The sequence below is a fragment of the Muscardinus avellanarius genome (genome assembly GCF_963383645.1).
Source record: "Muscardinus avellanarius genome assembly, chromosome: 5".
Lineage (NCBI taxonomy): Eukaryota > Metazoa > Chordata > Mammalia > Rodentia > Gliridae > Muscardinus > Muscardinus avellanarius.
Genome location: NC_137790.1, coordinates 64128769 through 64150795, shown reverse-complemented (window position 1 = coordinate 64150795; position 22027 = coordinate 64128769). Strand labels below are relative to the sequence as shown.

Sequence of the window (22027 nt, the reverse complement as noted above, 5' to 3'; positions counted from 1 at the left end):
ACACCTGTAATCCCAGCACTTGGGAGACTGAGACAGGAGGATCTCAGGTTCAAGGACAGCCTCAGCAAGTAGTGAGATTCTCAACAACCTAGTAAGACCCTGTTTCAAAATTTAAAAATAAAATAGGAATAGGGGTGTAGCTCAGAGGTAAAATGGCCCCATATTTTAGTGTCAAGACAGGTTATTTTTTTTTTTTTGGCCTTATTCCATCTAAAAATACATGCTCTTGAAATTAGATGGGTGAAGGGTGTATTCATTTTGAGTCACCCCTCCATGCCAGTCTCGTATGGAGCTGTATTTCTATTTTCTGTATTTCTATCTTTCTAATAAACTTCTTTAAATCTTCAGCAACTGTCCAAAAAAAAAAAAAAAAACACAAAGAAAGAAATTAGATGGGTGAAGAAGCCATGCTAAATCATAGATAGGTATTATAGATGAGTATTTGGAAACCTTTTCACACATCTTTGCAGCAAGCCCATGGATGCCTAAGGGCCAGCTAGCCCTCAGTCAGGGCCAATGCACATGATACAGTGCAATGGTCAAGAGGGGGATCTCTAGACTCCCTGGGTTCAATACCAGCTCTACCACCAATCAGCTATGTATCTTAGAGCAAGTTTCTCAATTTCTCTGGTCTCAGTTTCCCCATCTTTAAAAGGGGGATAATATTACCTACTTCCTAAGTTTGCTATGAGGATGATATGAAATAATATCCATAATATGTAGTTATGACAGTGCTTGACATATGGTAAGCTCTAAAAAAAAGTGTTATTGTTGTCATGGTCTATAAGCATAGGGAATACAGAAGAAACCTGGAATCTGGTCTTTTTTTCCTGAGTTCCTGAATATCCCTTTCTGGGTTGCTGGTATCTTCCTCTAGGGCTAAATTTTGTAATAACACAATTAGAGGGGATCTGTGATGGGTCTTTAATCTGGCAAAAAGAATTTATTTGACATAAGTAAAAAGATGGAAGCTGTAGCCTCATACAGTATTTCAGCCACATAAAGACCTGATGAAAGTTAGAAGAAGAAGGAATTCTCTTACATAAATTAATGCAAATTTTATCACTGAATGTGAACATGGAGTTCAAAAGCATGTATTAAGTTAAGTTCAGATAGCATGAGAGTAAGCAAGGAAGCAAAGTAGAAACACTGGCTAAGTCAAAATAGCCCTGGCCAGGTCCTTTATTCTAGAGTAGAGGAGAAACAACTGAAGAGAGAGACATTCCTCCTGTCCGTAGGCCATCACCTCTGGCCTCGCTTCTCACAAGACCTGGGGATCTGGGTCACAGGCCAACAGTCAGTCCTTGGGCCACTTTATTTAGAAAGCCCTCTTACATGGCCTCTCCCAACCTGATGTTTAGTTATGAAGGCAAGAATTGAGGACACTGCTTAAAGGATGAGTCAGAGAAAGGACTCCTGAGAGCCATCTGAGAGGTGGGGCAGAGGAAGGGGACAGCCCTAAGACTTAGTAGTGCACCACTTGTTTTCTTTCTTAACGTGGATCCAAATGTCACCATCATTATCTGTTGTCTTCACAGCTTGAAATGCAGAGACAGCATCTGCATAGCTGACTATTATCTTCCTCCTGGGAGCTGTGTGATAATCCCCCCAGCAAGTGCATAAAGCACCCCATTACCAGGGGCAAATGTGTACCCCATTCCCGACTTACTCCTGATATCCTAGGCTGAGTATTAACACACTCCCTCTCACTGTAAATGAGCTCAGTTTGAATGATCACTGCGGATACCAGAGTGCACTCTGGTCTCCCAGACCGGCACACCAGCACAACCAGCTCCCATCTTTTTAGCACTCCTTTTTCATTAAGCTACTGAAAGTCACCCATATCCTACATAACCATCCTAGAGAGTGCTCAAACAGGTTGTCAGAGATGATAGGAAGAATGACGTTCCGGAAAGCAGCCGGTAGATGCCTGTAGCTAGCAGATGGCACCCACAGCCATCATCATCTGGAAAACATGGTGACAGCTGTTCCATAGACATCTTAGTCTGGGTTGAATTTTCCAAGAATTTTTGCATACATGGTGTGGGTTATGGTTATATGCCATAGAAATGACTAAGAAGGGGATTTATTTCTTAATTATGAGTACTGTTGCTGTCCGTGAATAAAATAAGGAACTTAGGTAAATTGGGGGAAATGTAGGCTTTTCCAAAAGACTTGGACTGATCTTAAGTGGAAGTAGAATCTTTCCTGAAAATGTCTTCCATTTGTCCCACTTCTTCCTTGCTGAAGTCACAGGCAAAGGACCCATCTGGTTATTATTTCCATTCACAACCTCAAATGAAGCTCGGAGGGAGTAATATGGATTCAGTAGGCAGGAACTGGGGAAAGTGCCAGGCCCTATTCCCCTAGGCTTGTCTGTGCAGTCTGACCATCTCTCCCTCCGTGGCTGCTAGGAGGATGCTCCTGAGACCTGGGTGTTTGGAATGCAGTGAGCTAGACCTGACCCCCGCCGTTTTGTGTGTCTGCCTTGCCCTACTGCAGGTGACATCAGTTGCAAGGGGATGACCGAGCGCATTCACAGCATCAACCTTCACAACTTCAGCAATTCCGTGCTCGAGACCCTCAACGAGCAGCGCAACCGTGGCCACTTCTGTGACGTGACGGTGCGCATCCACGGGAGCATGCTGCGCGCGCACCGCTGCGTGCTGGCCGCCGGCAGCCCCTTCTTCCAGGACAAGCTGCTGCTAGGCTACAGCGACATCGAGATCCCGTCGGTGGTGTCGGTGCAGTCGGTGCAAAAGCTCATTGACTTCATGTACAGCGGCGTGCTGCGGGTCTCCCAGTCGGAAGCGCTGCAGATCCTGACGGCGGCCAGCATCCTGCAGATCAAGACAGTCATCGACGAGTGCACGCGCATCGTGTCGCAGAACGTGGGCGATGTGTTCCCAGGCATCCAGGACTCGGGCCAGGACACACCCCGGGGCACCCCCGAGTCGGGCACGTCGGGCCAGAGCAGCGACACCGAATCGGGCTACCTGCAAAGCCACCCCCAGCACAGCGTGGACAGAATCTACTCCGCGCTCTACGCCTGCTCCATGCAGAACGGCAGCGGCGAGCGCTCCTTCTACAGCGGCGCGGTGGTCAGCCACCACGAGACCGCGCTCGGCCTGCCCCGCGACCACCACATGGAAGACCCCAGCTGGATCACACGCATCCACGAGCGCTCGCAGCAGATGGAGCGCTACCTGTCCACCACGCCCGAGACCACGCACTGCCGCAAGCAGCCGCGGCCCGTGCGCATCCAGACCCTGGTAGGCAACATCCACATCAAGCAAGAGATGGAAGACGATTACGACTACTACGGGCAGCAGCGGGTGCAGATCCTGGAGCGCAATGAATCCGAGGAGTGCACAGAAGACACCGACCAGGCCGAGGGCACCGAGAGCGAGCCCAAGGGCGAAAGCTTCGACTCGGGCGTCAGCTCCTCCATAGGCACCGAGCCCGACTCGGTGGAACAGCAGTTTGGCCCCGGGGCAGCGCGAGATGGCCAGGCGGAGCCCACCCAACCCGAGCAGGCTGCCGAGGCCCCCGCCGAGAGCGGGGGGCCAAACCAGCTAGAAACAGGTGCCTCCTCCCCGGAGAGAAGCAACGAGGCGGAGATGGACAACACAGTCATCACTGTCAGCAACAGCTCCGACAAGAGCGTCCTGCAGCAGCCTTCGGTCAACACGTCCATCGGGCAGCCATTGCCAAGTACCCAGCTCTACCTACGCCAGACAGAAACCCTCACCAGCAACCTGAGGATGCCTCTGACCTTGACCAGCAACACACAGGTCATTGGCACAGCTGGCAACACCTACCTGCCGGCCCTCTTCACTACCCAGCCTGCGGGCAGCGGCCCCAAGCCTTTCCTCTTCAGCCTGCCACAGCCCCTAACAGGCCAGCAGACCCAGTTTGTGACAGTGTCCCAGCCCGGCCTGTCAACCTTTACCGCACAGCTGCCAGCGCCACAGCCCCTGGCCTCATCCGCAGGCCACAGCACAGCCAGTGGGCAAGGCGAAAAGAAGCCTTACGAGTGCACGCTCTGCAACAAGACGTTCACCGCCAAACAGAACTACGTCAAGCACATGTTCGTACACACAGGTGAGTGAGGCTCCCCCAGAGAGCAGCAGGGGGTGGGGGGCAAGGGACCCGCAGGATGGCAGGAGGAAGGGCAGGCTTGGAATCACTTTTCAGATCTTAAAGACACCCACCACAAGCCCTTTCTAGAAACCCCAGTTGTGTCCCCATCAGAGCAGTGAAGTGCTCTGCCACTGAAAGGCAAGTCAGAGAATCACTTTATGGAGAAGGATGTCCTAGGGATGTGCAGCCTGCAGAAGGGAAGAATCAGGGCATCACATAGGCCATACGCAAGTATGTGCGTTTCGGAGGCAGCACAGTATAGTCCTCAGGGGCTCGGTCTCGAGCCAATTGCTTGGGTTTGAAATCAGGCTTAGCCACTGCAGAGTGTTGTCACTTTGGGAAAATCACCTTTCTAAACTTCAGATTCCAACAACACACCTTCCTTAGTGCTGCTTTTGGGGAGTATGTTAATTTATATAAAGTTCTTAGAAAAGCTTCTAGCACATAACAAGCACTATATAAGTGGTAGTTAGTATTAGCATTATTAAGGTGGCTGGGATGAGGGAGACATTAAATTGGTTCTGTTGGCTCTGAAATATAGTGCCAGACCAGTGACGGGGAACTCTAAGGATTCTTTCAGCTAAATGAAAGAAAAGGGTGTTAACAGTTGGAACTGCTCTAAGATGGGATAAATTGCCTGAAAACAAAACAAAATAAAAAATGAGATGCTTTCATCCAAGGTATTTTAAGATAGGATGGATAATCATCTCATAGAGATGATGTAGAGGTCAGTTATGGCCAGATTAGTGTTTCCCTGGATTCTGATTCCAGAGCTAAGATCTCCTGACCTCTCAGTGAGCTCCATGATGGGACAGAGAGAGAAACGAGGTCCTCGTGGTTGTGGCTGTGCCTTCACATAAGGGACTGCCTATATGCTTAAGATTTCAAATTGATATCCTTGTACCTAAAAACACCTACCACGATTACCATCATTTTCATACTTAAAATTTTAATGAAAGTCACTTAGTAAACCTCTGGTTCCAGAATAATCCTATTAAATGACATAATTTGTCAGGGAACTGTTACAAATAGAAGGTGAAACATAGATGTTTAAATTGAGGACTAGCAGAGAAAGGAAGGAATAAACATGAGAACAAGATACCCGACCTGAAGTGAACAACTGAAATAATACATTACTATCGAACTCTGAAGGTGAACTTTGCCTTCTTTGCAGTTCAGCTTTAAGTCAGGACATTATGTAAAGCAATGCAGGTATCTTTATGCAAATCAGCTGTGCTTAAAGACTACAGTTTTCACATCTGTAAAGAAACATGGTGGCTTACTACTGAATTTAGGAAGAAAATTGAGTAGTGGCCAGTCCCTATGTTTACTTAAGGTAAATACAAATGTAATAATAACTTGAAACCAATCAAAGAGCAGTGTTTATTTATGTAGCAAGAGATAGCAGAGTGTTCTCCAATAATTTGTCTCCCTTCCATCTAATTAAGGAAGAAATAAAATTAATTAATTAAAGTGATCATTTGTGGAAGTAGCTCTTTATCCAAAGCTGACTTCGCTGGTCTTGGATCCATTAACATATCTATTTAAGTAGACCAATTATATATAAAATTCACATTTTATTAGATAACATATTGACAAAACATATTAATATGAAACATATTTTTAGTATACTGCCAAGAGCTGTCTTTTGATGTATAAATGTATTTTTCAGGCCAGGCATGGTGGCACATGCTTGTAATCCCAGTGCTTGGGAGGCTGAGACAGAAGGATCACAAAGGTTCAAAGCCAGCCTCAGCTACTTAGGGAGGCTCTCAACAACTTAGACCCTGTTTCCAAATAAAGTATAAAATTGGTCTGGGAGGTTAGCCTGGTGGTAGAAAAGCCCCTGGGCTCCACCCCCAGTACCACCAAAATAAATAAATAAATAAATAAATAAATAAATAAATAATTTCTATAGAGTCGCCAAAATTTTTATAGTTAACCCAAACAACTAGGCTTATCCATGAGTAAACCAATACTGGATCTATATTCTTAGACATCACAGATGCAAAAAGCTATGGGCAAACCATTTTATAAATCTCAATTATGCTCAAAGCATGATCTGTAGATTGCTAGCAAATTACTAAGGTCCTCAGTAAATTATGAAGGTGTTTGTATTGGTGCACATAATATGACCACATCTGGAAACAATTAATAATGTATATAAGGTGGCAGTTTGGAAAGGCCATCTGCATTTCAAGACTTTTGTCTAACTGAGGTCTATAAACCTAATAAAGTTTAAGAACAAGTGGCCTAGATTTTCAAAAGGCAAGACAGCCAGAACAGGTGATGGTAATTCAGGATCCCAATTCACTGTGGTCCACATTTCCAAAGTTCTTTCTACATTCTTGGAAAACCATAAAAAATGGGTTTTCCCAACTTTACAGAAACTCAATGGAAGTCATAAAAATCCAGAGCAAAAGGTCCAAGTGTGGGTATAAAAAATATTCTAGAAAGTGCTAGGAATACTTAAAGGAGCAGAGATGGACATGATGTTCTGATGCATAGTCTAACTGAAAGAAATTTTACCAGAAAAGAGTAGCGTGAGCTGGGCATCATAGTGCACACTATAATTCCAATACTTGGGAGGCTGAGACAGGAAGATCGCAGGTTCCCCACCAGCCTCAACTACTTAGTGAGGTCCACTGCAACTTAGTGAGACTGTTTCAAAATAAGGAATAAAAAATAGGGCTGGGAGCCGGGCATGGTGGCGCACGCTTGTAATCCCCACGCTTGGGAGGCACAGACAGGAGGATGGCGCAGGTTCGAAGCCAGCCACGTGCGCTGGCTTAGGAGACTCTGTTTCCAAATAAAAATGTAAAAATAGGTCTGGGAGTGTAGCCCGGAGGTAGAAGGGCTTCCAGGAAGCTCAGTACCACCAAAAAAAAAGAAAAAAAAAATACGGCTTGGAGTGTAGCTTAGAGGTAGAATGCTCCTGGGCTCAATCCTCAGCATCACACAAAAATAAATAAATAAATAAATAAATAAATAAATAAATAAATAAATAAATAGTTTGGCAGAGCTGAACGGAAAGAAATTTGGATCTTCTTTGTCATAGCTACTATGCAAACAGATAAACCTGCACAGTAACTGGCTTTGCATTTTATTAAACTCCAAGGCTGATGTTTACTTTCAATAACTGCAGAGAACTAATTCTGAGATCTGGTTCTAATTAAAATTCTGTGTAGATCTATGTTAATGATCCACATATTCATGAAAGGAAGTGTTTGAGACAAATAAGGAGCCCACCCTTTCAACTTTGGAGCTAAGCTCTAGAGAGTGAAGGAAGCCCTGGTTATAAAGCATATTCTGTAGTGGTTATAAACTCAGAGTAGAACCATAGGATGATTAAACTAGGATTAAACTATTTGTGTCCTCTAAATGGCTGCATCACCTTAAGCAAGTCATTGGATTTCATAAGCCTCAGTTTACAATGGAAATACATTTTCTACTCTTTGGATTTCTGTAAAGGTGTGATACATGTGAGAGCATTTTATAAAAGGCAAAGTATTACTTAATTCTTAAAAATCATCCTCATTATCACATTATCCCCCACCACTCAGGAGGCATTAAGTTTCTTTGTTCTGTTTCTTGTCTCTGAATGTTATACCCTGAATATGTTTCAATTCATATTCTCTGAGATTCAAATGTTGAAGCAATGTGATACTCCTTAGGTTTCTAGAACTTCTTTCATATCAAGGACCTTTTTTTTTTTTTTAATTCCCTAATGATTTTAAGAGTGGAAAAAAAAAAAAAACCTCAGCCAGCCATAGTGGCACATTCCTATAATCCCAGGACTTGGGAGGCTGAGACAGGAGATTCATAGGTTTAAGACCAACCTCAGCAACTTAGTGAGATTCTCAGAAACATAGTGAGATCCTGTTTTAAAACAGTTTTTTTTTAAAGGGGGGGGGCAGGGAGAGGGCTCAATGATAGAATGTCCCAAAATTCAATCCCCAGTACCACAAAAGAAGGAAGAAAAGAAGGAAGAAAGGAAGGGAGGAAAATTCCCTCCTCTAACCACTCTACCCACTGCTAAACAAACCACCACAGGACTGCATTAACTGTAGGAGTTTTCCATTTCACTGACTGCAGCTTCTTAAGAGATATAAAGAAGAATCCAAGCATTTAGTACATGTTTGAAAACAAGAGAATTAGAGGAGAAACAGAGCACAAACCATCCACTCATGGAACAAGTTAGAGATTTTCATTACCTTCCCCTGAAGAGATAAAAACAAAGGTCAAAGTAAAGGAACAGGAGTGAAAGAGAAAGAGGAGGACAGAAGAAGGAGGGGCCTTGGTCTGTGAACATGGACCTAGAAGACAAGCCATAGGAAAAGTTCAAAGAGAAGCCCTAGGGCAGTGAGATCTCCATACTGGTAGCATGCAGATGCTCCCCTGCGCGCCATCCTGCACCACACCTCCTCAATCAGAAACTCTGATGGAGCCCAGAAATCTGTGTTTTAACCAGCCCTGATTCCTACTGAAGGCAAGAATCCTCCCTGCTTCCCTCGAGGCCTGAGCCTGGGAAATTAAGTGAAGGAGAGCAAGCATTAGGTGGCTCTGGTTAGGTAACATCAGTCTCTCAAATTCCACCAATAAGAATACGTGTATTTGGCAGGAGTGGTGGCGCACACTTGTAATCCCAGCATTTGGGAGGCTGAGACAGGAGGATTGAGGTTTACGGACAACCTCAGCTACTTAATGAGGCCCTTTGCAACTCAGTGAGACCCTGTTTCAAAATAAAGAATAAAAAGCCGGGCATGGTGGCGCACGCTGCTTGTAATCCCCGTGCTTGGAAGGCGGAGACAGAAGGATCGCGCAGGTTCGAAACCAGCCTCGCTGGCTTAAGAGACCCTGTTTCAAAATAAAATATAAAATGGGTCTGGGAGTGTAGCCCGGAGGTAGAAGGGTTTCTAGGAACCCCAGTACCACAAAAAAAAGAAGATAATCTCTCAAATATAAGCCATGAACTGAGTCTTCCAAACTGCATAGATAACATGGCAAATGTACCCCTTCTGGTACTTAGCAGTACTGACTTTTATTATCATTATGTGGGCAGTGAGCACCTTCCCGGGAGAGCAGAAACACATACCATATGCATATTTGAGCCTAGCATGTAATAGCTTACAAATATTAAATCTTCAATAATACCCAATCAATGGATGTATCAAATCCTTCTTGAATGACATTTAACCATGTGCAAAAGGATGAATGGTCTATTTCCATGGATTTTATTTATTTTATGATGTAATTTCATGGAAATAGTGCAGAAATAAATAAAATTTCATATATTTATATGAAATTTTTATTTATATTATATATATATTTTTATTTATATGTATAAATTATATATATACATACACACACACACACACACACACACACACACACACACACGCACACACACATATATATATATATATATTCCCACAGGTTTGGGATGGAACCCAGGGGCATTCTACCTCCGAGATACATCCCTAGGCCTGTTTTTTATTCTTTATTTTGAAACAGGTCTCACTAAGTTGCAGAGGGCCTTACTAAGTAGCTGAGGCTGTCTGAGAACCGTGATCCTCCGGTGTCAGCCTCCTGAATGCTGGGATTACAAGCATGTGCCACCATGCCCAGCTGCAGATTTATATATTAAATACTTTCCTCCAAGGATCTAAACATGTCTTAGATTACATGTTTTACTGGTTCTTACTGTGTGTTACAAAATCACACACATAGTAGTCAGAATGATCAGAATGGCATCTGGGCTATTTATCAGACTCCAGGTAGAGAGTTGCCAGACCTCACAAACAAAAATATAGGACAACCACTTACATTTGAAATTTAGATAAACAGTGAGTATATTTTAAAATATGACCCATGCAAAATCTGTGATGTACTCATACTAAAAAATCATTTGTTGTTTATCTGAAATTGAAATTCAACAGGGTATTATATATTTTATCTGGCAACCCGTTCCAGGTGGAACTTTCTTTTAAAATCCAAACTTAGGACTTTTGCCTTAAAAAATCTATAAATGAATATGAGCTAGCATATGTAGTTGCTTCTAAAATGTTTGTTGAGTGAGTATGTAAATGAATGTATAAAAATGTGGGCATGCTTTCCAGGAGAACTTAATTCAAGGGACTTATACATAAATGCATTCTTTTCTCAACAAGACTTTTAGATTTCTTTATTTCTTTTCTCTTTTCTTTTTAAAAATTAGAGAATATATTGTAAAGAAATTATATATATATATATATATATATATATATATTCCGACATGTATTTTTTTGCCAAGAAAAGATAGATGTTTGGTGTTTCCTGAATCATGTTATCAAAAGTCTTTAGTCCATTGATATACTATGTACATGAGATGATTTTGCTTGTTACTTGGAGAAAGAAGTTCAGCCATTTCAGCCATGAATTCAATATAGATATAGTAATAACAATATCAAGATAATATTAGCAAAGGGATAATAGTAGTGACCTCAGGACAATCATGTGATAATCTTCATATGGAGCTTGGACTATTAATTCATTCCAGCCATTGAGGGGAGGGCTAAAGGAATGAGTATGAGTTTGGGAGTAAGAAAGCCTTAGTTAAATTTTAAGCTCATCCTGATCATCGGTTGTTTAGATCTTAATAGGATATAATTTTAATATGCTTGCTCTGAGAATTAAGTAATATATGTGAAGGCACTTAACCATAAATACTATAAAGTTATCCCTTAGGAACATGTATGTTATTTATACCATAGCAGCATGATTCATTTTGCAGCAGCATCTATAAAACAAGAAATTGTTACAGGGGAGGAAGAGATAATCTAGCTGGGCTGTTATCTTATAGTAATGATTGATTTGTTGAGGAATCTTCAGGATGTTAGTGCAACTCTAATTAAAGATATCATTATCTGGGGATGTTAATATCTATACCAGGCATAAAGGTAGAAGAGAGGCTGAGAAATGAGGACAAAGTTCCTTAGATATTCAAAAGTCTGCTTACCACCAAAATACTCCAGTTGTCACTGAAGCCACAGCTGTGGTGTGAATGCAAATTGCCTCCAATAGGCAATCCCTCCTAAACAATCACCAGGAACTGGCCAAAAAGTCTGATAGGCAATCGTAACAACTGGGTCTCGGGTGCGTAACCAGACTTCCCTGGGTAGAAAGCAAACCTGGAAGCCAATGAAAGCTCCATAGAGTTCCATCTGAGCACATTTCTGTGGTTGATACTGAAACTTTCTCATTTTCTGGTCCACTCTTGTCTCCATTCAGAGGACCTGTCCTTTCCAGGAATCCCTACTCTCCTTTCCTCTTCCTTCTTGCTGCCTCACCAAGCATCCTGTATTGATTTTCCTGACCCTTCACTGTGTCCCCCAAAGAGAAAGACACTGTGCTACAGCAGAGGATGGAGAGGCAGAGGGAATGGGAGAGGCAGGTAGGAAGAGTGCTTCAGAAATCATCCTGATAATAGATTTTTTCTTTTTCAGTAATTTTGTATGCTTTTATTGGTGCATGGAGTCTCACATCCTTATGTAGTTCATGTTGACACTGACATATATGCACACAGCTCTTGCTGAGCTTTCCCCAGCTCCTTCCTCACTCCCCCTTTCCCCATATATGATGTTGAGACTGGCATTGGGATGATTCTCTGATATGCACATAATGTCAGTGGAAGTGATTCCGTCACTAATTCTCTCTTTCCCGCTCCGCTCCCCTAGACCACCTCCCTGGTTCCACTGAAGTTTCCCCTCCATTATCTAGTCCCTCTTTTATCCCAGTTACTCCCTAGCCCAGGAGAAACCTGGCCAGAATAAGAAAGAACAGGTAGAATACATGGGTTTTTACTGAGCCTCCGATGTAAAGGTCACTCTTTAAATCGAGTATCTTGGCTTTTACTGGAGTTTTACATGCTGTGGACAAGAACCTTCTGCAGCTATTATCCTGAACAGTGTCTCCCCCCCTCAATTTTTTTCTTCACTTGTCAGTTATAGTAGAGTAAGTGAACACTAAGCCCATGAGACGGCCTCAAAGAACAGGCATTGAAAAGGCACTGCCTTTCCCCTCAGTCCTTCACCTGCTGTTTGGTTTCTCTGCCTTACAAATGCTCAGATGCTTGCTAGGCTTTCCTTTGGTCTATGCTATTTGCTAACACTGTTTTCTAATACTGCTTCATTTCATAAGTATATATAAATAGCAATAGACTATATATAATGTGAATTATATAGCTGTAATATCTTGCCTTACTGAATATTGGAAAACTTTTTTTTAAATTCTAAGTTGGCTTTGCTGGGCCATACAAGGCATTTCTCAGTTGGTTTTACTTATCCCCAGTTCCTTTGTGCTAAATGGGACAGGGAACAGTTCAGTTCTCCAAAAAAAAATGACCATATACTCTCTTTAATTCTCAAAACAAGAAGACAGGAACTTTTTGTATTATTCTCAAATTACAGATAAGGAAACCGAGGCTTAAAGAGGTTAAATAACCTGCCCAAATCCCTCAGCCAAGGAAATGGAATTCGTATCTGGCTCTGGCATGTGTACAGCCCCCCGTGGATCGTTTAAAAGTGAAGGGGTTCCTATGACCTTGTCCGTCACGTTATAATTTAAGTATCCACTTTGTATTTTATGAGCCTTTCTAACAAACCAGACTTGCCATTTCTGACCATACGCTCAACCCTGGAAAGCCATCAACTACAATTTATCAGCATTTTTTATGGCTTCACTTGGAAAGCAACTACCAGCAGACCACATCCACTCTGTGTATAGTGGCCAAAGCCCCTGAGGATTTCTATAAGTAACACGCAGGAAAATAAGAGAGTAGAAAATATATTAACATTCCCACTGAGATATTGTTTCACATCCATACATTTAGAAAGGGAAATTGTGGGCACCTGACTAATCTGAAACTACACCCCATTTAGTAAGACAGTTCCTAAGTGCCCACGTGCCACATCGCAGGACCTTGGTAATTATAGCAAGCACCTTCCTCTACGGAGCTCCCAAGTGCTTTGCAACCGTTTTCCCTCATTAACTAGCATACCATTTTTCTGTGGCAGAGAAGGGAACAGGATACTTTGTCCTATTTAAAATGTGGGGCTGCTAATGCATTGAGTGATTAAACAGGTTGCCCTCGGGTCATTTGCTGACAAGGCCAGAAGTAGAGTCTTCTGGGGGCTGGGGGCCACCCTGAGCAGAAGACCAGCAAACCCACAAAGGGCCACTGCGAGTGCTCAGTCTAACTCCTCACTTACAGAAGGTAAAATAAACCCAGGGAGGTGGAAACACGGAAAGAGCCCAGGGTCACACAAATAATTAATAGCAGAACTGTTACTACATGCATACAAACAACATACAGATATATGCTATGGAGGGCAAGATGACAACTGTGAAGAATCAATTTATAGTCAGATTAGAAGGGTGTGAAAGTAAAAAACCTTCAGCAGTGACCTTGCCTAGAGGAAAAGCACATAGTTAGAAGGTGAAAGTTTCAAATAACAAGAGCATTTTAACACAGACAAAGTTTCAACTCCCTAGCAGCCAAAATACCATCTGGAACTTAAGGCATGCTTCCCATTAAAGGTGACAGGTGGACATGTTTTAAAAGATAGTTGGCCAGCCTATCATAGCTGCTATAAATTGTACAGAAAACACAAGCATAGCGAAGACCAGCTGAGTTCCAAGCATGTTTACAGCTGACAGAAATGTTTCCACTAAAAATAACATGCATGACTGTCTCTCTTAGGGAATCTCTTATTTCAAAAAAATCTACCAACATAAACATTATGCATATACTGAGTTCTTCAGCAAACAAGATTATTAGCCATGGGTCTTTACTGACTTCTCCTATTTTATGTATGTGCTTCAAAACAAACCTTTTTTAGCTGGGTGTGGTGGCACATGCCTATAAGCCCAGTACTTGGGAGGCTGAGACAGGAGGATGGCAGTTTCTGGGCCAGCCTCAGCAAATTACTGATGCCCACTGCAACTTAGTGAGACTCTGTTTCAAAATAAAAGAATAAAATAGGGCTGAGGGTGCAGCTCAGAGATAGAACACCCCTGTATCCAATCCTCAGTATTCTACACCCCCCCCAAAAAAAAACCCTTTATGTTTGAAAACACAACCAAAAGCTGTCTGATGAAAGAAAGTTCCACACAATGGATGACAAATATAAAGCACTTAACACTGTGCCTGGCATATCATAAGCACTGAATATGTGGTGATATTTTTTATTGCTATTATTACTCTAACACATCAAATCTCCTCTCGTAATAGAAAGAGTGGAAATACAGTCAAGGCACATATATTAAACAGAAGTCAACTCAGATTTAAGAAGTAGATTCCTTGCCCCGCTCCATAGTTCAGTTGCTGAATATTACCCTAGACAGCTTCAGGCTCTGCACATTAGACCTGGTCATGGGAGAACATGTAGAAGGAAGCTTCTGCACCGAGGTAGGCACGTACATTGTGCAGTCAGTAATGAGGTGGGACAGATGAACCAAACATTTGAATGCAGTTCATCTCACCTGTTAAGAGCAGAGAACAAAGAGTTTAGCAGGGTCAAAAACTAGTCTTTAAGTAATCCTCCAGAGAGAGGTCACCGATACATGGACTTGACTTATAGAAGCATACCTCATGTTATCATTCAGTAACAGAGTATTCTTACTTACCTTCCTTATTTTATTTATTTTATTTTATTTTATTTTTGGTGGTACTGGGGTTTCTGGAAGCCCTTCTACCTCCGAGCTACACTCCCAGACCTATTTTATATTTTTATTTGGAAACAGGGTCTCTTAAGCCAGCACGGCTGGCTTCAAACCTGTGTGATCCTCCTGTCTCCGCCTCCCAAGCGCAGGGATTACAAGCGTGCGCCACCACGCCCAGCCTTACCTTCCTATTTTTAACTAGCTTGATCATTTGGGTTCTAAGCCAAGAGCAACTGAAAGCAGTAAACAGAGAAAAAAGGATTTGGCCAACAGACTAAGAAAAAAGAAAGAGAAAAACTCTTTTAGAAATTGACCTAAGAGTTCAAAACGCATATGGAACCATTTAATGGGGGGAGGGGTGGCCTTGTAATAAGAATACCATGTAAGTATTCCCACACCACCCTTGGTGGTCTGCAAAGTGATTTCACATGTATTTTATGTCAACACCAGCACAATGAGGTAAGTAGGACTATGTACCTCACAAGCATTTGGTGATTTGTCAGAGCGAATACAGTGTGCGGTACCCAGATTTGAACAGGGCCACTGGACCCTGAGGTCATCATGTTGTTCACCACCTACACAACAACTTCCACACCTGAGGAGATAGTCGGCAGCTCAGGACAGTCAACATAGAATCACCAGTTAACTCTTGAGTTAATCTTAGAAAGCTGCCTGTCTGTCTGTCTAAAGTAGATAAAATGAAGGTTTAACTCTTCAGAATGAGATATTCCCACATTGGCAAATATTTTACAGACTTAAAATAGTAATGGGTGCATTCTGCAAAATAGCAGAAGTGGGGACTTTCCCCCAAGACCCACACTATATGCCCAACATTCTTAGTTCCCAAAGATTTTAGAGAAACCCCTGTCTCCAAGAATCTTTCTATTATTTCTTATATTTGTTCGATAATGTTGATGGGTAAACTGGAGAGCAGGACATGGTGGCACACGCCTGTAATCCCAGTAATTGGGAGGCTGAAACAGGAGAGTTGTAAGTTCAAAGCCAGCCTCAGCAACTTAGTGAGACCCTGTTTCAAAATAAACAAACAGCCGGGCGTGGTGGCGCACGCTTGTAATCCCCGCGCTTGGGAGGCGGAGACAGGAGGATCGCGCAGGTTCGAAGCCAGCCGCGCTGGCGTAAGAGACCCTGTTTCAAAAATATAAAATAGGTCTGGGAGCGTAGCCCGGAGGTAGAAGGGCTTCCAGGAACCCCAGTACCACCAAAAAAAATAAAAAAAAAAATAAAAACAAAATAAACAAACAAACGAACTAGAGCTGGGGGTGTAGCTCAGAGGTCGAATACCCTAGGTTCAGTCCCCAGCACCACAAGAAAAGAAAATGCCTAACAATGACACTGAAAACAACTCTCCTCATAAGCCACCCTCCCTTTTCTTTAGAGAATGACCTTCAAAGACTTTTAATGGGGAAATATCGCATAGCTTCCCAAGACAGCCATTTTTTTGACATGGGAACACGGAAAACTCTTAGCCTGTCCTGGCATACTTTAAAACAAGGTTTCTCTGAACACAAGAGGCCGGGAAGGCCTGGATCTTTCCGATCGAGGATGATCCATTGAACATTTAGATTTTATCTATTTTGTTTTTATGTTTTAACTTTTTATTGTTTTTCTTTTTTGTTGTCTCGTTTTCCTGTCTCTCCTTCTCCCACCTTGGCTATGTCTGGCTCCGTCCTGCTTGCTGTCTCTCCCCATGTCAACAGGTGAGAAGCCCCACCAATGCAGCATCTGTTGGCGCTCCTTCTCCTTAAAGGATTACCTTATCAAGCACATGGTGACGCACACAGGTGTGAGGGCTTACCAGTGTAGCATCTGCAACAAGCGCTTCACACAGAAGAGCTCCCTCAACGTGCACATGCGCCTCCACCGAGGGGAGAAGTCCTACGAGTGCTACATCTGCAAAAAGAAGTTCTCCCACAAGACCCTCCTGGAGCGACACGTGGCCCTGCACAGTGCCAGCAACGGGACCCCTCCCGCAGGCACGCCCCCGGGGGCCCGAGCTGGGCCCCCAGGCGTGGTGGCCTGCACGGAGGGGACCACTTACGTCTGCTCCGTCTGCCCAGCAAAGTTTGACCAAATCGAGCAGTTCAACGACCACATGAGGATGCATGTGTCTGACGGATAAGTAGTCTCTTTCTCTCTTTCTTATGAACAAAACAACAACAAAAGAAATAAACAGACAAAAAAAAAAAGCTATGGCACTAGAATTTAAGAAATGTTTTGGTTTCGTTTTTACTTTCTGTTTTTGTTTTTGTTTCGTTTCATTTTGTACTACATGAAGAACTGTTTTTTGCCTGCTGGTACATTACATTTCCGGAGGCTTGGGTGAATAATAGTTTTCCCAGTCTCCCTCGGATGGTGGCCTTAAGGCCTGGTAGTGCTTCAGGAGGTCCACTGGTTGGATCTCTAGCTACTGGCCTCTAAATACAACCCTTCTTTACAAAAAAAAGAAAAAAAAAGAAAAAAAAATCTTTTAAAAAAGTTAAAAAAAAAGAAAAAAATTTTTTTTCACTTGTGAAGAGCACTACAAAATATATAACAAAATCTAAAAGGCCTACTGTCTTTAAGTACACCGCTTGCAGTGTTTCAGTGGACATTCTCACAATTCTGGCCGCTTGGACTTCACAGTAACCAGTTAAAACTGTGGAATATCACTTCTGGTTGAAAACCCAGAGGAAAGGCCCTGCTGTTTTTCACCTACCAAGTTGTCTGATTTCATAAAAGGGCTGTGGGGGTGGAGCGGGCAGTGGGTTCCGTGATGTGGGAAAGAAAGTGGAATGGCAGCCTTCTTCCCAGATTCTGCCCCGTCCACGTGCCCTGCTCACCTCCTCCACATCCCCCCTTTCAGCAGAAGCCAGGAAGACTCGGACAAGCAACAAGCAACAGTGGCTATCGTATTTATTCAGTGTCTTCGCTGAGCCACAGCCTCAGCACAATCAAGAGGGACTTTCATGAAAGGCAGAAATGCAGATAAAACAAAGATATCAGAGATTTGCACCTATGTTTCTAGGTACAAGAGAAGGATTATTTCCAACAATCTTTGCAAAAAAAAAAAAAGCGTCAGGATATATTCTTGTGGAAGAGAAAAAGAAAGAGGAATGGAGGGTGGGGGGAACAATAAAAAGTTCTTGAGGCTTTTTTAAATTCAAAATTTTATAGAGGGGCAAAAGTGACGTTTACCAGATAGAATGCTGATTTTTTTAATATATTTACAACAGTATTTGTGTAAAAAAAAACAAAAAGTGAGATTGTTAAAAGTAATTTTTTTTCATTTTGGTTTTGCATACACTGCCACCGATCCCTTCTCTTTTATTTTATTTCACACACATATATATATATATTTTTTGGTAAGTCAAGACTGTTAAGGTTAGCGATACTGCTTCCAGATAGAAAGAATAAAAGGCAACTAAAGTTATATTTGAAAGAGAGGAAGGTTATTTTCTTCATATTTTTTTTAATTTTTCTTAATTTTTATTATTTTAAGTATTGCCTGGGTTGATGAGGGCCTTTGTAGCCCACCCATCCCTGCTGTAATTTGAACTGCTGCTTTGTATTTTGATACGTAGTTCTTTGACTTTTAGCAAGCTTAAGTTGCTCCACTGAATATTTGTTTTCACTGATCCATCTAGAATTAATTCTGTTGTTCTTCATGGGAGGGATTTGATATCTTTCAGAAGCAGCTTTCTTGCTTCTCCAGAATTTCATTGAGCTCTTATGATTCTAGAATTTCTCTTGTCTATGGACTTTGATTTTTTTTCCCTTTGATGGAACACTAGTAGTATAGAGGTCTTGAAAACTGGGTTTGTTTATTTGGTGGTCAGCCAGGAGGAGGACTTCACAGAAGTCTGTCATACCTCCTCACCCTTCACAACCCTACAAGCATCCTCTGAGAAGTCTGTTACAAACCATGATGCATTGATGCCAAAATTACTTCCTTCCTTTCAAATGTCACCTTCTGACTCTTTCTACCATGGCAAAGAGGGCTAAATAAGATGACCATTCTTTTGATGATGTATTAATCTTTGCTTTCTGGAAAGGTCTCAGGGAAACTAACAGTGTCCCTGATGCCAACATCTACCATTCAAAAGGCCACCAATCCGTCACATCATCCCAGATGCCACTTTCTCTTTCTAGTTGGGATTTCTCTCCTAGGTCCTGATCAAGAAATAATAAAAGAGGTTTTTCCATTATAGGCTCTGTCCTAAAAAGATTCTGACTTAAAAATAGGACTTTTTAAACCTATCTCATACTCCCAAAGTGATTTCATGACTGGGCACGTTTTAACACACTTTAAGGGGAAAACAACTCTTCATGAAACAAAGCAGAAACACCAAACAACAATTTTAAAAAAGAAGAAAAGAGGGGATATTTTACTTTTAAAATTACCGTACATTTTAATTTAATTTTCCTTCTACTTTTCTTGTTAGTGTTTTATTGACAAAAACCATGCAGCAAATGAGGGAAAATCTTCCAAGGCAAGCAACTCGATAATGACTAAATTGGTTTTATTCATATATTTTAGACATTTGGTTAACTTGGATCTTTTCCATAAGTTCTTTGTGATGTTTAGTAGAGTCCGTGCAACTGGAGTATTTGTGAGTTTGGTTTGTCCTACAGTGCTTAATTCAGTGGATGTTTTGCTAGAAGTTTTCATGTAGACTTGGATGGTTAACTGACTACTGGGTATCACCCACTGTGATTTCTAAGAGGAATCCTATCAAGAACAATGTGCCCAAAATTGACCTGTAAAAGCCAATGAGAAACAGCTTCAGAAACACAAAAGGTCCATTTTCCTCTTACTAATTTACTTTTTAAGATTTAGATGTGGATTCTAGCATTTCCACTTCTTACCAATAGAGGGAGCATTAACTAACCATGTCATGGAATCGTTAGATATTTTGAGAAAATAGTCATTCAACTTATAAGATAAACAAAAGAAAAGATTAAAATTGAGTAGAAAATGATTTTAATCTAAATAAAAGTGACATGAAATTATTCAGCATATATTTCAGGTGAAAGGAGACCAAAAGCTACTTTAAAATATTTTCAACTATTTAACAGTGGTACATTTAAAATAGTGTCTTAATTCAGACCTTAGCAAAGTAGGCAGAATTCATAATACCTCCAGGAAAGCTGATCTTGGGTGCCATTTTGGCTACATTCAGCTATCTGCTTCTCAAATCCTAAGGAGACCCATTTGCCTTAATACGAACTTGCCATTCTACAAAGCTAAGCAACTGGGTTAAATATCCATCTTTTGTTGTAGAGCATGAAGTAAAGAAAGAAAAAAAAAAACCCAAAACTGTAAGTGACTTGAGATTCTGATGTTCATCCTTTTCCTGTAAACAAAGTATCTACTTTCAAAACAGAAAAAAAAAAATGGGGATCCCTAAAGAATTCTTGATGAGGTGATATAATCATTATAGTCCATGACAAAATGGACTGCCCAGGTTTGTGTGCCAGTAGATTTGTTTCTACTGTGTGGCTTTCCTACCTAACATCTCACAGCCTACAATAGTTGAAAATTTGTTCTCTGCAACAGAAAGAAACTTGATTGAAGAAAGAGTTCTAGTCTGGAGGAGCAAGGCTGCCATTGTGGGCTATTGCTGTATGTCTGGCCTCTGACTTTTCTAAACTGACCCATGTTTTAGGAAATAAGCTAGTCTGTACCAGTTTCAAAAGAATACAGATGATTTCCTATTGCTAATCCTCTACCATAGGTAAACAATCACAAATATCTTAAGAAACAAACCAAAAAAAAAAAAAAAAAAGTACTTTGCCTCAACACCAGAGAATGAGTATGGATTCTTTTAATTTTCTGTTTTCAAATCCTATAATTGTCTTATATTTAGACCTTCATCCTAGGAAGCTATCAGTGCTTTTAAAAAATTCCTTTTGGTAGCCAGGAAAAAAGATAAGATGGAAGCAGATCTTCCAGATTAAGACCTCTTAGGATAAGTACAAGGAACAAGAACTGCTATGGAAAAGAACTTTTTTTTTTTTTTTTTTTTTTTTTTTTTTTTTTTTTTTTAGCAATTTACGATGTTAAAAGGAATTTGCTGGACAACAGAAAGGAAAAAGTCAAAGGGGAGTGTTTACCTAAAAACATTTAGATGTAGTCTGTGAAATATAAAATTTGCTAGCACTAAAAGCATTGGTAGTGTCTTAGTTCTTTTTATTTGGGCACAAAAGAGCCTCAAATGTATAAAATATAACCCTGAAAAACAAAAGAATTGGAACGCGTAGATCCTACAATGGGGAAAGACTGAAAAAGAAGCCAGGCCTCCCCCCCAAAAAATTGAAATGAAATTCTGTTTATCAAAATATTTTTACTATATATTTTAATTGAGTTGTAAACTTTCACTCCTTATAACACTTTCACATATTTTTTCCTCCCCAAATTCCTAATGGCTTGAACCTATTTGAGCCATGGGTAAGCATGGTGAATCCCCAGCTTATGTTCCAGCTGCAGGCCATTTTTAGACATCTGAGAGGTCACAGTACCTGTTTTAGACATCTGAGAGGTCACAGTACCTGTTTTAGACATCTGAGAGGTCACAGTACCTGTTTGGACTCTGAAACACTTGGTGTTGCTTTGTTTAAAGTCATAGAGGTTTTATTTTGTAACATCATAACATTCTTTGAAAACCAAAAAAGGGGAAAAAAAAAAAAAAACATTTCCAACCCATAAACAGGGAGAATTTGTGCATTTTGAAAACAAAGAGAGAAAAGGCTTCCTCTGATGATATTTGTGTCACTTTAAGTCCTAACACCTTAAGTTACATGTACTTCCATCACACAAATGCACCAGCAGCATGTGCCCTGCTCGTGCCCCCAATTCAGTGTTTCTTCTCAGCACAGAAGTTAAAAGTGAGGTGGTACCGCTTCTATAGACCCTTGGATCCCCCAACAAACATTACGAAGGCTCACACTGCTTCCTTGTTGAGGCTTCTTCCTAACAGCCCTAACACCTGTTTCCCTGAGAACAGGGGGCAGCGAGGTAAACCTGGTTGGGACCCGCATGGGGTTGTCCCTCCTGGGGCCTGCCTCTGTTGTTATTGAACATGCTACTTAATAAGTAGGGGCTGGGAGCAGGTAACATATGAGTCTGCAGGAAAAGTATCAGATGATCACATCAGGCCTGCCCTTGCCGTAGCCCGTGCTCTGC

General features: G+C 41.6%; 1 protein-coding gene across 1 annotated transcript in view; it reads left to right on the top strand.

The window, feature by feature from the left end:
• ZBTB20 (zinc finger and BTB domain containing 20) overlaps positions 1 to 16984 on the top strand; it is a gene marked incomplete at its 3' end in the record, with an annotated part of 46813 nt that extends 29829 nt beyond the window's left edge. The window contains exons 2-3 of the mRNA XM_080696367.1: positions 2503 to 4104; positions 16563 to 16984. Coding sequence (XP_080552493.1) covers positions 2523 to 4104; positions 16563 to 16984 — 2004 coding nt within the window. The 5' untranslated portion in view covers positions 2503 to 2522. The remainder of the gene's footprint in view (positions 1 to 2502; positions 4105 to 16562) is intronic.
• Between the last annotated feature and the right edge of the window lie 5043 nt (positions 16985 to 22027).